This window comes from Crocodylus siamensis, chromosome 5, assembly GCF_052110815.1.
Source record: "Crocodylus siamensis isolate JL-2025a chromosome 5, ASM5211081v1, whole genome shotgun sequence".
NCBI classification, from domain to species: domain Eukaryota; kingdom Metazoa; phylum Chordata; order Crocodylia; family Crocodylidae; genus Crocodylus; species Crocodylus siamensis.
Window position 1 is genome coordinate 193181583 of NC_143399.1, and position 15857 is coordinate 193197439.

General features: G+C 46.7%; 1 protein-coding gene across 5 annotated transcripts in view; it reads right to left on the reverse strand.

The window, feature by feature from the left end:
* Positions 1-15857, reverse strand: part of DPP6 (dipeptidyl peptidase like 6) — an 842266-nt gene that overhangs the window by 177649 nt on the left and 648760 nt on the right. For all 5 annotated transcript variants that reach the window (XM_090047677.1, XM_090047678.1, XM_090047674.1 and 2 more), the window contains exon 6: positions 7057-7109. In XM_090047677.1, the coding sequence (XP_089903803.1) occupies positions 7057-7109 (53 nt within the window). The remainder of the gene's footprint in view (positions 1-7056; positions 7110-15857) is intronic.

The following is a 15857-nucleotide window of genomic DNA, read 5'->3' on the forward strand; positions in this document are numbered from 1 at the left end:
CACTGATATATAGCAGTTGACTATTGAATCGGCACTGATAAAAGGAGAAAGGACATTATTGACTTTTTTTGGTTGTTGTAGATGATAATTATTGGCATGTGCCTGGACCACGCTGGCAAGCGTAGTCTGGTCCCCATGCCCACCACTGACCCAAGCCTACAGCAGACTACAGATCCCAGTGAGCAGTGGGAGGGAGAGGGGGAGGAGGGACTGGGAAGTGGTCCGCTCTGTCAGACGCTGGGCACCTTTGCAACAGCGGCTTCTCCCCAGCGGGCGCAGGAGCTCGGCTGCGCAGGGCCCGCTGTTGCTGAGTTAGTGGCATGCTCTGGAGCACCAAACACACCCAGTGCTGGTGTCCACGCAAGGGTCCATCCCACCCACCTGGGATGCCAGCACGGGCTGCACAGGGCTTGGGGCTGCAGGCAGGAGCTGTGGGCAAGGGGGCGACATGCATGGCAGTCACCACCTTTTTCATCAAGGGCCAGAGCAGGCAGGAGGCCTGTGTGTGAGTTACAAATGCAATGCAAAACAAACAAATAAAAGGTTTGTGTCAGTAGTTTAAAATGCTCTGCACTGTTACTAAATAATTGGTAATTGGATTGACCATCAGCCGATATGGTTGGTTAATTATTGGCTATGGGTATTGGCCAAGAAAATCTTTATTGGTGCACACCTATGGGAAAGGGGAGGAATGTGGATGAGACAGCATGGGGAAGCAGATGCTGCCAGAGCCTGTTCTGAGAAGCTAATATTTAAGGAGGGCAAATGGCATTGCTGGAATCAGCTAATCTGGTTCCTGGTGCTCAAGGTCCAGTGCACTGATACAGATTTCATAGATTTCATAGATTTCTAGGGTTGGAAAGGACCTATTAGATCATCGAGTCTGACCCCTTGCTCTGGGCAGGAAAGAGCAGTGGGGTCAAGTGACACCAGCCAGGTGCTTGTACAATCTCCTCTTGAACGCCTCCAAGGCAGGAGAAAGCACCAGCTCCCTTGGAAGTCCATTCCATATTTTGGCAACCCTCACTGTAAAGAAGTTCTTCGTGATGTCCAGTCTAAATTGGGTGTTAAGGGAGCTAGCTGGGGTTATTGCAGGGCCCTTGGCATGGCTTTACGAATGCTCGTGGTGCTTGGGCCAGGTGCCAGATGACTGGAAGATAGCTAATGTGGTCCCCATCTTCAAAAAAGGGAAGAGGGAGGACCCGGGCAACTATAGGCCCATCAGTCTTACCTCTAGCCTTGGGAAACTCTTTGAGAAGATCCTCAAGGAGCACATCTGTGATGGGCCGGCTTCAGGGATGATGCTCAAGGGCAACCAGCATGGTTTCATTAGGGGCAGGTCTTGTCAGACCAACCTGATTGCCTTTTATGATCAGGTCACAAAGACAATGGATGCAGGTGTCGCCGTGGACGTAGTCTTTCTAGACTTCAGCAAGGCCTTTGACACCGTCTCCCACCCCATCCTCATTAAGAAATTGGGTGACTGTGGCATTGATGCCTACACAGTCAGATGGATTACAGATTGGCTGAAGGGTCATACTCAGAGGGTGGTGGTGGACAGGTCATATTCAACCTGGGGGGAAGTGGGCAGCGGAGTCCCCCAGGGCTCGGTCCTGGGGCCTGCGCTGTTCAATTTCTTCATCAGCGATTTGGACAACGGGGTGAAACGCAACCTGTTTAAATTCGCTGATGATACCAAAATTTGGGGTGAGGTGAGCACACTAGTAGGGAGGGAAAGACTGCAGCAAGACTCGGATAGGTTACAGGAGTGGGCTGACATAAACAAGATGCGTTTCAATACTGACAAGTGCAGGGCGCTGCACTTAGGCAGTAGAAACCAGCAGCACACTTATAGAATGGGAAACTCCCTTCTTGAGAGCATGGAGGCAGAAAGGGATCTTGGAATCGTTATTGACTCCAAGATGAACATGGGCCCACAATGCGAGGTCACGGTTGGGAGGGCTAACCGCACCTTGTCGTGCGTCCACAGATACATCTCAAGCAGGTTCAGGAAGGTGATCCTCCCCCTCTATGCGACGCTGGTCAGGGCACAGCTGGAGTACTGTGTCCAGTTCTGGGCGCTCCACTTCAGGAGGGATGTGGACAACATTGAGAGGGTCCAGCGGAGGGCCACACGCATGATGCAGGGACTGCAGGGCAGACCCTACAACGAGAGACTGTGGGACCTGAACCTGTTCAGCCTTCACAAGAGAAGGCTGAGGGGGGACCTGGTGACTGTCTATAAACTCACTAGGGGGGACCAGAAGGGTTTAGGGGAGACGCTGTTTCCCCGAGCACCCCCTGGCATGACAAGGAATAATGGACACAAGTTATTAGAGAGTAGATTTAGATTAGACATCTGCAAGAACTACTTCACAGTTAGGGCGGCTAGGAGCTGGAACCGACTTCCTAGGGAAGTGGTGCTGGCTCCTACCCTGGGGATCGTTAAGAAGAGGCTTGATACCTACCTGGCTGGACTCATTTGAGTCCAGTCTTTTTCTCCCGCCCAGGCGGGGGGGTCGGGCTTAAAGATCTACAAGGTCCCTTCCGACCCGACTTCTATGATTCTATGATAAATCCGCTTTCCTTCAATTTGTAGCCATTGTTTCTAGTAACCCCGAGAGGCACTCTGGTAAACAGAGTATCCCCTATTCCCTGCTGATACCTGCAATGAGTTTCTGGACAGCCACAAGATCACCTCTCAGCCTTCTCTTGTGGAGGCTGAATAGATTCAGTCTGTCTTCATAGGATCTTACCTCCAGGCTCTCAACCATACGAGTAGCCTTCCTCTTAACCCTTTCCAGGTTATCCACATTCCTCTTGAAGTACGGCGTCCAAAACTGGACGCGGTACTCCAGTTGCGGCCTTACCAATGCCGCATAGAGGGGAAGTATCACCTCCTTAGACCTGCTCATGATGCACCTGCTAATGCAAGAAAGAGTGTGGTTAGTTTTACGATAATCTCAACACATTGGTGACTTATGTTCATTTTTGGATCGACTATGACTCCGAGATCCCTTTCCATTGCTGTGCTACATAAAATGGTACTTCCCAGTCTATTGGTGTATTGGTGATTTTTCCTCCCCAGGTGCAGTACTTTTCAGTTATCTTTGTTAAATTGCATCCTATTCTGATTCACCCCCTTCCCCAGTCTGTCCAAATCTGTCTGAATTAGCTCCCTACCCTCCAGCGTGTTTGGACATGGAAGCATGATCAGGCCCCCAAGCCACCCATTGGAAGGGCACGAAACATTTTGACTTTCTGAAAACTGAGATCAATATCTGAGTATTTATATCAGAAAGTAGGATCTGCATATTAGGTCTAATGCTGCTTGGGTGGTGGCTGCAAGCTTCATTGCTGCTGTGGCACTTGGTGTAAGAACTTGCTGTTTAAATGTTAAATCTAAGGGAATAAAACAAGCACCAGCCATCCCGCCCCAGGGGCGGCATGATGGCTCCCAGACCCTCCCTGGTAAGCCAATGGCCTTCTTCCAATCCCCTGCTGGGTGCATGTTCTACAAATTAGAGCACAGTTGTGCCTTCCCCTTTAAGAAATGCAAAATATACAATGTGATTCCCTCTCCTTGCTCACATAGAAGTTTTGAAGTTATGCACCACTCTTCATCACATCATCCAAGCTGTATCGCCACCCACCCTAGCCCCCCTGGATTTTCTCAATATACGTGTGTGTGTGTGGTGTGTGCGTGTGTGTACACACACACAAAAGGGTGTGTATATATATGTGTGTATATATCTGTGTACACACACACACACACACAAAGGCCAGATCACTCAATGCAAGATTACACATTCCCATTAAACATATTCTGGGAATGAATTCACAATGCGCCAATTCCAGTTTCATATCATCTAACATTATCTACTGGGACAAAAAAGCACCAGATTGAAAAACCTGCCAAGATCTATACAATGCATTTTACAACGTATCTATACAAGGCATTTTATAATACCAAACACAGCAATTAGTTCAATTCTCTTCACTGCAGTACTCCCCTGCTTTCTTAACACTGACACTATGAAAAAACCTGTTAAGAGTCTGACACTACTTAATGCCTCCTGGCAACTATGTTCCTTTCATAATTTTGGCTTCACATTGGATGCTTCTGATTTCAAATATTTCCATTCATCCAGCAGGGTGGTTCTATGACAGAACTAACAAAGGGAAAAAGCTAACGCTGAGTATCCGATGTAATCTGCATTGGGTATAAGAGGTGAGGAAGGATTATACGAGTGTTGAATTATCTGGATTCCTAAACTGTTAATTTTGCGAGTTTCTAATGTGCTCCACATATGAAACAACTTCTTCCGCACTTTGTTTTGTAACAGAATCAAGCTGTGAGATGAGCAGTTTGGAGATCTAAAATACCTATAGGGAGAACACAGCTTTTTTGGAAACTGGGTGTGATATTTTCAGCTAGATACAACTAAAAGGCATTTTTAATGTCAGTTCCTTTTTATTATATTCACCTACAAAGTGTATTTAAAACAACTGCTTGAGGACATCTAGACAGCGGTACACTTTCAGCAGGAAGCATGGCTTGTGTCAATCTCATAGTCAGGTGTTGAGGATATTTCTCCTGGGACATGGGAGATGTGGGGTTGAACTCTCCCACAGTCTGAGCAGGGCATTACACTGAGGTCCCCTGCAGCCAGGCAGAGAGCTTTCGCTACTAGTTTACTATATAGAAAGGAGAGACCAAGAGGTCCCCGTTTGGATGGAGCCATAAAGTCCTCCCCGCCTGAATATTTGTATAAAGATTCATTTTTTCACTGATAATTATAACTATTTTGTGTTTGTATTTTCCTGTTACATATAAAAACAGCAGCGTAAAATAATGAAAAAACAAATTTGGGGTCAGATTATACTCTCCTCATGTTTGGTGGCACTTTACTCAAAAAATAGTCCTGCTAACTTCAACAGGGTTTCTTACAGGATAAGGCACTAAAAGAACTGACAATCAAACCCTTTAAAAACACATCGTGTAGCAGCCCTGTCACCTGGACATTGTGTGTTTAAGCCTTGAACTTAGAAAGATGTATACACGTGTTTAACTCTTTCCATGGGAGTCTCCATACAAGACTCATGTTTATCAGAAGTTGATGTCCCATTGGAATTGTCTTCCTCTTGTGTCCTTCCACCACAAGTATTTGTTTTCCCCCATTCAGACCACAGCAGATATTCATGCTGCAGTTCCTGTCATACTTTCTGATTTTGCAAATCCTGCTAAACACCTACTCCTGCAAACACTGAAGTCAGAGGCCTCAGTGGTGTCGACAGGTCTAAAGCACTGGCTAGATGAGCACTTCACTGGATGAGGGCTGTAAAATAGCCCTGTTGATATCAGTGAGACTAGTCAGGCAAAAATGTAGATACTTTTTAATTACACTCTGGGTGCATCTACATGAGACTAATTGTGCAGTAGCCTGATAATACTATGCAGTAGCGCATCGCAGCATGGACTGTGCTAATACGCTATTGCACAGTATTATTAGGCTACTGCACAGGAGCATCACTAAAAAGGTGTTCACTGGTGCTACTGCACAGTAACTCCAGTTACTGTGCATTTATTTAGGACTTGGTTATATAAGAACTAAATTAAATGTGCAGTAACCATTGCACATGAACGAACACGTAGATGCATCCTCTGACTGTTATCCATGTTTGGACACTCTGTATAGGTATAATAATGTAGAGAAAGGAGTACAATGAATTCTAAATGTATAAGCTTTAGCTGAAGAGTTGCACATACAATATGCTACAATAAAAAGCAAAGCATATCTCAACTGTATTTTTTAACAATTTTTGTAATGGTTTAAAATGTGTTTAAGTGCGACTAATTGGCAATTTGATGGCCGGGAACCACAAATTTATGTTAACTTACTAGCTATTAGCTGTATAGTCTACTGGTTATGATCTGGGGAATTTATCTGCACAATTTATGAGTTCTGATTAATATTATGAGACCTTTATTTTTAAACTGTTGCATTACTGAATAGCTCTGTCCAGGTGCGTCTGCCAGGGAGTAGTAGACCTGGATCAGGGACCAGGGTCACTCCAAAAATCATGAAGTTTGGCGGCAGCAGTGGAAACAGCTAGAGACAAGGGGCTAACTGAGGCCAAGGCCAGAGAGCATGCTGGCCAAGTTTATCTGCCACAGGCTGCATTTTGGAGCAGTAAAAAGTTTCTAGAAACAAGATAAAGTGAGAACAGTCTCATAGGGGAAGACAGAAAGATATACAGGAAGGTTTGGGCATGAGGGGACATTGTTGAGCCTGCTTTTGTTGCGTCTGTGGGAGGCTGGAATAGCTACAGGACCAATCAAGGTCAGAAAGGATGCACTATGAATTACTTCCTTTCCTGAACAGAGATTTCCAAGGGCAGCATAAGCTAAGAGAAGGGGCACTTTGCTAAGGAGGCTTGTTTTCCAGTGATCTATAATCCCTGGTGCTATAACCTTTAACTGAAAACACCAATTTGTCTAGAAGCCCAGTAAAAGCCTTTGGAAAAGCTGAACTGCAAACTGGAAGGCTCACAACTTCAGTCTTACTGTGTGAACAGGGAGTGTGTTTCAATTAGGATGGGGATGGATGAGTCGGCATTAGCACCTGGACTCTGGCTTCCAGCTCTCAAGGTGAAAGAGAGGGTCTGCCCCAAGAAGTGTGCTGAGAGACCCCACGGGCAGTTCCTGGACTCTGATTGGACTCAAGAGGCTTAAAGCATCAGAGGACTCAGCCGCTGCCAGCAAAAGGGAAAGAGGCCAACAGCCAGATGCTGTCGTATCTCCAGCCCAATCAAAGACCGAACACTGGGTCCTGCAAGATGAAACTTGCACTGTGCGATTCTCTAGGGAAGTTAAATCCTCCTGCTTCCAGACGACATCTCTTGTATACAACATGTAGCACTCTGGATGCGGCAGCCGAAAGCCAGACCACTGCACAGGTTTGTTGCGGAGGAACCGTTTGTCACGTCACGTATTACTTTGCAGAATTCCAAATGGCTGCATTTTTTAAATTAAGACATCGAACAATTGCTTACCCAAAAGGTATTTTGCTGAGGACATAATATGCCGTATACGAATGCTGATACACCTGCAAAATGGGAGAGGGGAAAAAAAAGACACACAACAAGAAGATTAGTAACGTCACCTGGGTTAATGGGGCTCTCATTAATGCAAAATCTAGCATTTATGGCAAGAGGACTGTACAAAATAATGTTTCGTAATCCAGAGCAGGAGAGAACAATTTATTAATTCACCTAATGCTGTTGTGTGCTCTTTTCATCTCACACCCTATTAAAGTGTTTGCCAAATCGTATATATCCAGATGCTCTGTGTTGTTGCCATGGAAACCGGGTCTTTGATTAAACTAGGGGCACATACTCCCTGCAATTGCTAAATATAGAACAATCATTAATGAGGACACCTTGGTCAGCTGGAGACAGCTTACCTGGTTGTAGCTAGGCACAACAGAGATAAAATACATATTCACTGGTTTATTCCTGCATAAAGCAAGCAGAGAATAGGACTCACAGATATCCCCGAGTGTAGTGGCACCTTCACAGATATCAAATGGAAGCTTTCTGACTTTGGGCTTAATGCTGACTTAACGCTGGCTTGGTCTAGCAAGCTGTGAGCACATTCAACTTGCCTGAACTTCTCTTAGAGAAGAGGGAGGATTTTCCATCTCCCATGATTAGGCCCTATCATACAGGAAAGTTTATTACTTGCTTTAAAGTGAAAAAGAGGAGGCAAGGTCAACAGTTTAAAACACTGGGCTGGTCTTCACAAGTCACCTGAATTCTTGAGGGGATTTTGGATTGCTCAAGAGGAGCAAGGGTTCATTACCTCCTACTTTACACACCCACAGTTTCCAGTTCTGTGCCATGATTTTAACTTAAAGCACTTTACAAAGTGAGCATTCTCCAACACACAAATCTCCATGCCTGTTTCCTAAGGTATCTAGATTCCACCATCATTCATAAAGCAATCAAGCTCTACAATATATGGTGAGAAAGGAGCTTCTTCAATACTAGGCCTGTATGCCCATTTTATTTGTGCCTGTTATCAGATGCAATCCGGGGGGAGGAAGAGGCCTTTCTTCCAAAGAAGAACCTGATTAGTGATATACACCTTGATGGTGACCATGATGCAGATCATCACTCCTTAACCAAGCTTGCACGACTGTGATTTCAAAGTCAGTGCCACAGAATACACGGTTGTAGGACAGAACCAAGTGAAAATTGCTTGTAGCAACTTTTTCTCTTCCCTTTCTTTCTTTGTCCTAATCCATCTTTTATTCACGATACAGAATTAATTGACTGGCCAAAGGTGAGGACAGTTGAACAAATTACACCAAGCAGAAAGGAGGGCTGGGGCTTATTGCATGCCAGCTGCTCCACAGTAACTGTTTTATCTACTCTATCCTGTAATAAGTGGAATCTAAACTGCAGTAATTTAGAAATTGCTTCATTCAGGGATTAGTTTTAGCTGTGCCAGGTTAGCTTCCACTAAGTGTGATGGAGTAGAGCATGTAACTTTAACTTGGTTAAAGTTAAAAATCTGTTTTCACAAAAGTCAGATAGTTTAGGACAAGAGCATAGGATTTTAGTTAAATAAATTACACAACAAATACTGCTACTAAGAAAGGATCTTACAATTGTCACTGACATTTAAGCCACTCTGCTGGGGATGAAGAAGCTAAAAATATGAGTTACTACAGCTTGAGCTAAAAGAGCTCATGTAATGTGAATGTAATGTGTATAACAGCAGGATAAATGAGGGGCAGTCTGCAAAGCTGTCCTGACTGGTCATCTGGACTACAGTTCCCGCAAAGCTCCAGGGCTAGGGACAGACTTTCAAAAAGCCTGAGACTGAATTCATTCAGTCTTTGCAGGTTAGTCTAACCTGGGTAGGCTGAATCAGTTTTTAACTGTACAGACTTCCCAGAAATGCAGACACATTCCTGCAGTGGCTCAGGCTAGAAGTTGGGGGGGTGCTAGACTAGCCTTCCCTTCCCTTCCATAGTGCTGAGCTGAGGGGGGCATAGCCAGGCAGGACACTCTGATTAGGGAGGGGTTCCCCCCTCCTGATCAGCCCAGCAGGCAGTTGATAACAGTGTTTATCACCCCTTAATTCAGTGCTTATCAGCCAATTAAGAAAACAACAGAGGGACATTACCATCTAGCTGCTGATTTCGCCTTTGTCCTGTCTGCCAACAGCATGGACATAGCCAGCATGTGGTCTGCTAGCCAATACTGAGAAGTGTTGTAGGGCAGAGGGGATGGGGGATCCTTACTTAGCAGGAAGTGGTGAGGGGAGGGGGGGAGCAGGGAGAAAGCAGGCAGTCACCTGCAGTCTCTGCAGCCAGCGAGCAGAGGGGAGGGGCCAGCCCTGTGGTGGAGCAGAGCCCTGCCCAGCCCAGGGAGCATGCCGAGATGCTGGGGGTGTCTGGTTTATCTTAAACCATCAAGGGGTTTGGGATAGACATTGCATAAACCAGTTTGACCCAAATCAGTTAAGTCTGATATTACATTGAACCATGTTGATCTCAAACCAGCTTCTGATCAGTTAAACCAGTTTATGTGTAATATATGTCCCTAAAACAGGGGCTTGGGGGCAAGGGTAAAAAGGAAGAGGAAGCTTGAGACTGGAGTAAGGGGAAGAGAGCAGCATGCACTGGAACCTGGTCAGCCCCGTGCAGAGGAACTCGCAGTGGAGCTGGAGACCTCACCGGCTCTGTCAGCCAGGGCTGTGGCCTGAAGGAGCTGGATTCAGACTTGGGGTAGCTGCAGGTTGTTGTTTAAGCCCTTTAAGGACTAAAGGCTGGTATGGGGACATGTCCAGAGGTGGGGGGAATTAAGGTGCTGAGTGGATGTTACCACAGTGTTAATGTTTCTTTGCCTTTTCCTGTTCCCTCCTTTTGGCCTGTTGACTTGTGACCATAACCCCTATGATTGTTCTGTATAAAAATGGAAACTCCCTCCTGCTTCTTGTGCCAGTTTCTAATGTTGGCACACCAGCTTCTATACCTGAGGGCTTTAAGAGACTTAAATTCTCTGCAGAGTGGGAAGACAGAGGAAAACACAATATACTCTGACTTGTGGGTAAGTAGATGCTCCCTTTCTGTGATTGCAAAACCCAAAACTTGAAGCTTTGCATTGGTTCATGAGAACCAGTGAAAAAAGCAGCAGGTACACTGCAGGTACACTTTTTCTATCTCCTACTGGACCAATATCTTGTCTTTAGCAGGCAGCAATACTGCACCTTCTGGCTGTCTCTAATTCACTCATTCCTTCCCAAAGAGAAGCTCCTCCAGGGAATATCACAAGGTAACATCCTATTTCTTTGCATTAGGATTTTGTGTCTCTGGCTTGACAGACATGTAAAATCACATGCAACTTAGACCACTCCTTTGTGAATACACATCTGAGAAGGCTCAGGAGCATGATTGATTCCAGTTCAGGGTGGCATTTATTTATGCCCTCCAGACCCACTTGTTTCACATTCCCTCCGGACCCACTTGTTTCACATGGTATCACACAAATTCATGTTGCTTTCCCACTCTACCCCATATGACCCCTTTTCACTAAGGAGACAGAGACCTTTTTAAAAGTCTAAACTGTAAAACTTGGCAAGCTGTAGTGTAGATCAGAAAGCAGATATGGACTGAGGGTTTTATGTAACTTTAGTGAAATTTTAAAGCTGCCACGATTCTTCAAAGAGAAGGAAGGGGAATAGCAAATCCTGAATACAAAACAAGTGGACACCAAGTGGAATCATACAATACACAATATTGGCACAGCTTGGCTAGAAAGCTTTTCTACAAAGTCCTGTATGATTTTGGGTGCGAAGTCAAACCAAATGGCTTTCAAAGTAACTCCTTTCTTACTTGTCTTAATGCTACTATACCAGGGGTGGGAAAAATAGGGCCCATGGGGGGACTTTGTCTGGCCCACGGTGGGTCCCTCAGTCCCACCTGGCCCAGGCACCACCCAGCTGTGGTGCATCCTACCACCCCCTGGGCACGCAGCACAGCTGGGGCAGCTCCATGGCTGGATGCCTTTCTAGGAAGCCCGGGGAATGGCGGCTCCTCCTGGCTGCCACTGTCACTGGCCCCAGCCCTGTGATACTGGTGGGATATGCATGGCTTCAACCCACCCTGCACCTCCTCCAGACTCACCCACCCAGGCTGAGCAGCAGCAGTAGCAGCAGCCAGGCAGAAACCGCTGCTTAGCATGGGGGAAAAGTGACCTCGCCCCCTCACTGCTGCTGGGCCCTTCTTGTAGATAGCGGACCAGAAAAGAGAAGGCAGAAACTGAACTCAGGCTAGCCCCGGGAATCAAGAACAACAAAAAGTCCTTCTTCAGGTATGTGGGAAGTTGGAGGAAAAACAAAGGTAACGTTGGACCCCTGCTAAATCAATTGGGGCAGCTGATGTCTGACAATCAGGAAAAAGCCAAATCTCCTAAACTATTACTTTGCATTGGTCTTCCACTCGTCCAAACGTGTCACCCTGTCAGCTAGGATGCAAAACATCCAGGGAATGGGAGATGGGCCCACAAAATCAGTATCATACTTATAGGCTCAGCAGTGCTCTGCTCGCTAGCACCATGACTGAAAAAGAACTGGGGGGTCTCGACTGACCAGAAGGTGAACATGAGCCACCAATGTGATGCCGTAGCCAGGAAAGCAAACCAAACTCTGGCATGCATCCACTAATGCATCTCAAGCAAAACCAAGGATGTCATCCTCCTGCTGTATTAGGCTTTAGTGAGGCCACAGCTGGAGTACTGTGTCCAGTTCTTGGGTCCCCCAGTTCAGGAGGGACATGGGTAGGCTTGAGAGAGTCCAGAGAAGAGTGACCCGCATCATCAAAGGCCAAGAGAGCAAGCCTTATGAGGAGAGGCTGAGGGCCATGGGACTTTTCAGCCTGTGGAAGAGAAGGCTCAGGGGGGACTTGGTGACAGCCTATAAGTATATAAGGGGGGGTGTACCAGGATATGGGAGAACAGTTGTTCACCAGGGCTCCCCAAGTGATAACTAGGTCTAATGGCCACAAACTTCTGGAAGGCCGATTTAGACTGGACATAAGGAAAAACTTCTTTACAGTTTGAGTGTCCAGGGTCAGGAACAGATCCCCACAGAGGTGGTGCAAGCACCTACTCTGGACTCATTAAAGGCATTTGGATGCATATCTTGCTGGGATCATTTGACCTCAGCAAACTTCCTGCCTATGACAGGGGAGCTAGACTCGATCTCACAAAGTCCTTTCCAGTCCCTAATGTCTATGAAAGCTATGAAACCCCATACCCACCCACCCACACTCCACATCTACCCACAAGCCCCATACTCACCCACCCATACCCCATCAATATACAAGATTAAGACATCATTTTTAGCTATTATGCAATCACCTCTATACACATGATGAAAACAAAGAGAAATCAGGACAAATATATATTTATTTAAAAATAATTAAAATAGGTAATTGTGGATGTTTGATTTTTAGCATATAGTTTGGTTTTTTCCTGGTTCCAAGATAGCAAACCCCCTTCCGAAAAGGAGTACTTCTGCCGGCAAGATGAGGGACTTCTGGCGGCAAAGGTCAGGGCTAGAGGGCAGAGCTTCCAGTCCCAAAATGGTGACCCCAGGGCAGGGCACCCGGCAAGGGGCGGGCTGTGGCTACCTGTGAAAAGACTGGCAATGCATCTTCGGAGGAGAAGTGCGGTCTGTGCCAAGGCTTATCTGGGAGTGCAGTGACAACACTGAGGAGGGAGCTCCCAGCATGCACAAGACCTAATTTACCACGATGCCAGCTGTGTTGGATTGGACCCTCCCAGAGCCCCGGGGCTACTTCTGACCAGGAGCTTTCCCTGAGAGGTGAGAGTTAGGAGAGTAGAGGTCATTGGCAGGATGGCAACTCTGGTTAAGAGTAGAAGACATTGTTCCCCAGGAATGGGGCTTGGAGACGGGGATGTCTGAGGGCTCAGAGGAGCTCGGAGAAGGCTGCTGCCAGTCAGACATGGCACCAGTGAGAGTTAAAAGCCCAGAAGTAAAGCCTGAATTAGCAGGGAAGTTTTTTTTATCTTCTGGGTGTTGTTTGAAGTGCAGATTTCAAGACTGTTTAGCCCCAGGGGGTATTGCTTCACATTAATTAAGGCAATTGGTGTAGTCCCTGATGGAAGCCTAGCTGGAAGAAGAGAGGCTGTGGCTTAAAGGAACCACACATGTGAGATGTCGTTAGTAGAAACCTGGAGTTTGTTCTGAGTGGGATTTTTCTTATATCAAGATGAGTCAAGGAGTCCCTTCCAGATGGCCAGGTTCTGGATCTTAAGCCCAGAAAGAGAGTAAGAACTAAGAGAACAAAGAGATACTACTGGGGCAAGCTAACAGATCATAAAAACAAACCTAAGGCTGAGTTTGTGGACACTTTAAACCTGGTTTCCCACATCAGAGATAATTAACTTAGAGGGAAATGGCAAGTAGCCTTAGTCAGAGAGACAGTGCTCAAGTTGACCCCCCCTCTTCCCCACAGATGTCCAGAATTATATCTTTTACCATGGTAACGCCTGGTTGGCGTAAAGGCTGGGGTGAAAAGGGAGGTTGGAGACCCACTTGAAGTATACCAGGCACCCTGACAAGACTCACAAAGTTAACACCGCCTCCCGGAACAACAATCCATCAAGTCATGTGTAACATCCCATGCCGCTTGCTATCACGTTTTGCTCTTATTGGTCTTTTGGGTTCCACTGTCTCCTTTATGGTTGACAACTTGTCATCCTAGGGGTTCTCTCCTGCCGTGTCTTGTTGGTATATGTTTACTATCAGGAGGACGTTCTTAATTCCTGCCTCTCCTGGTTCCCTCCTTCAATCTTCCCATCCGTTTTCCCGTTTGGGGGCTTCACGTTCCCTTCACCCCACCTTATGCCAACTACTGATGTTAATTCCAGACCGTGACTAAGACAGTCCGCTTATCACGGTAAAGGTTTTTGTTTGGCCTTTTTAGGTTCAAAAAGTCCAGCTCAGATGGTGTGCCGTCCAGGTTTGGGCCATATATTAACTGGCCTGTAAATTTACCCATTCCAGATGTGCTCCTTTCTCTCTCTGGTTCAGGTGCACAGTAACCCAAGGTTCCTTCTCTCTCTTTCTTCAGGTTTGTTGCTGTCCCATTCCCAGCTGGCTGTATTCGGGATCCAGGGCTCCATTCCAAGTAAGTACCCAGGCCCTGCTGGGCTTGTATTATCTCACAGATTTCATAGACATTAGGGATGGAAGGGACCTCAGAAGATCATTGAATCCAGTCCCCTGCCCAAAGGGCAGGAAGTCAGCTGGGGTCATAGGATCCCAGCAAGATAAGCATCCAAATTTCTCTTGAAGGTGTTCAATGTAGGTGCTTGAACCACCTCCGATAGCAGGCTATTCCAGACCTTGGGGGCTCAGACAGTAAAGGAATTCTTCCTTATGTCCAGCCTGAAACGGTCTTGTGGGAGTTTATGACCGTTCAACCTCGTCATCCCTTGTGGATGATACTGGTGGTCACCTCTGATAAACTTATAGGGGGCCATCAGATCACCCCTGAGCCTGCGTTTTTCCAAGCTAAAGAGCCCCATAGCTCTCAGCCTGTCACTGTAAGGGCTGTTTTCCTGACCTCTGATCATGCACGTGGCTCTTCTCTGGACTCTCAAGTTTCTCCACATCCTTTTTGAATTGTGGGGCCCAAAACTGGACACAGTACTCCAGCTGTGACCTCACGAAGGCCGAGTACAAGAGGAGAATAATGTCCTGGGATTTTCTTGAGAAGCATCTCTGGATGCAAGCCAGCATTTTATTCACTTTATTAGCATGCCTCCTTTTGGGGCTGCCACCACATGCCTTTGATGGGGCTACCAATAGCACCAGGCCGCTTTGGGACTTCCAGAGGACTCACTTCCAGTCCTCTCCAATCTCTGTCTGGTGGGGTTTTTATCTCCACTCCAGGGGGCTGGCTGGCAAATCGGCATCGGCACGCTGCCATAAAGTGGCTCCATGCCAGTACTAGTGCTGGCCCTGGCTCTCCCATGTCCTGTTGTGGCTCCTCCTCTTTTATATTTGCCACAGCATTTTTTCTCAGTGTAGCCCCTTTCTTGCTGCACTTCCAGTCTCCGGTGGTGTCCCACTGACTCCATGTATCTCATGGTTCTCCTCCCTCCAGTAAGTTTCTATTCATGATGATGTCCCTGCCACATCAAGGCAGGCGAGGATTGCGGGGGAAATCAGAGTCCAACAGGCTGGGGCCAAGGCATTCCTGAGAACCACACACAGGTGTATGTTATCAGGATGTTGTGGGCCACATCCTTATGTGATAGCCCCGAGGCACTACCCTTGCGGCCCTTGACAGCTCACCAAAATTCGTTAAGCAGCCCTCCAGCTGAAATAATTGCTTGCCCCTGTACTATACCCACGTTTCAGCTTCAAAAAGTATTGGCAGCATTCAATCCTATTCCAAAGCCTCTATGATGGGGAAAATTGGGGAGTACTTAGGTGAGCACTGACAGTGTCTGGCCTGAGAGAAAGGGAGGGAAATTTTGTCCAAGGTGTCTGTAAATGTTTCCTGGGGCAAGAGAATTAGGGGGACCACAGTGACAACAGTCAACAGTAGCTGAAGTAAAGAGGTCTTCAGTGAAAAGAGGAACACTGGAAAAGCAAACTAGACAGAAATTTGCTCAGGGGTGGGAAGACTCCAGAGTTTTAGAAGTCTGCAGCTCAGTGTCAGATAGTTTCTCCTCCTCTGAGGACTGCTTTATCACCTGAGCATCAGTTGTCACCTATCATTGTCTGAGACCCCAGCTTATAGAGATAA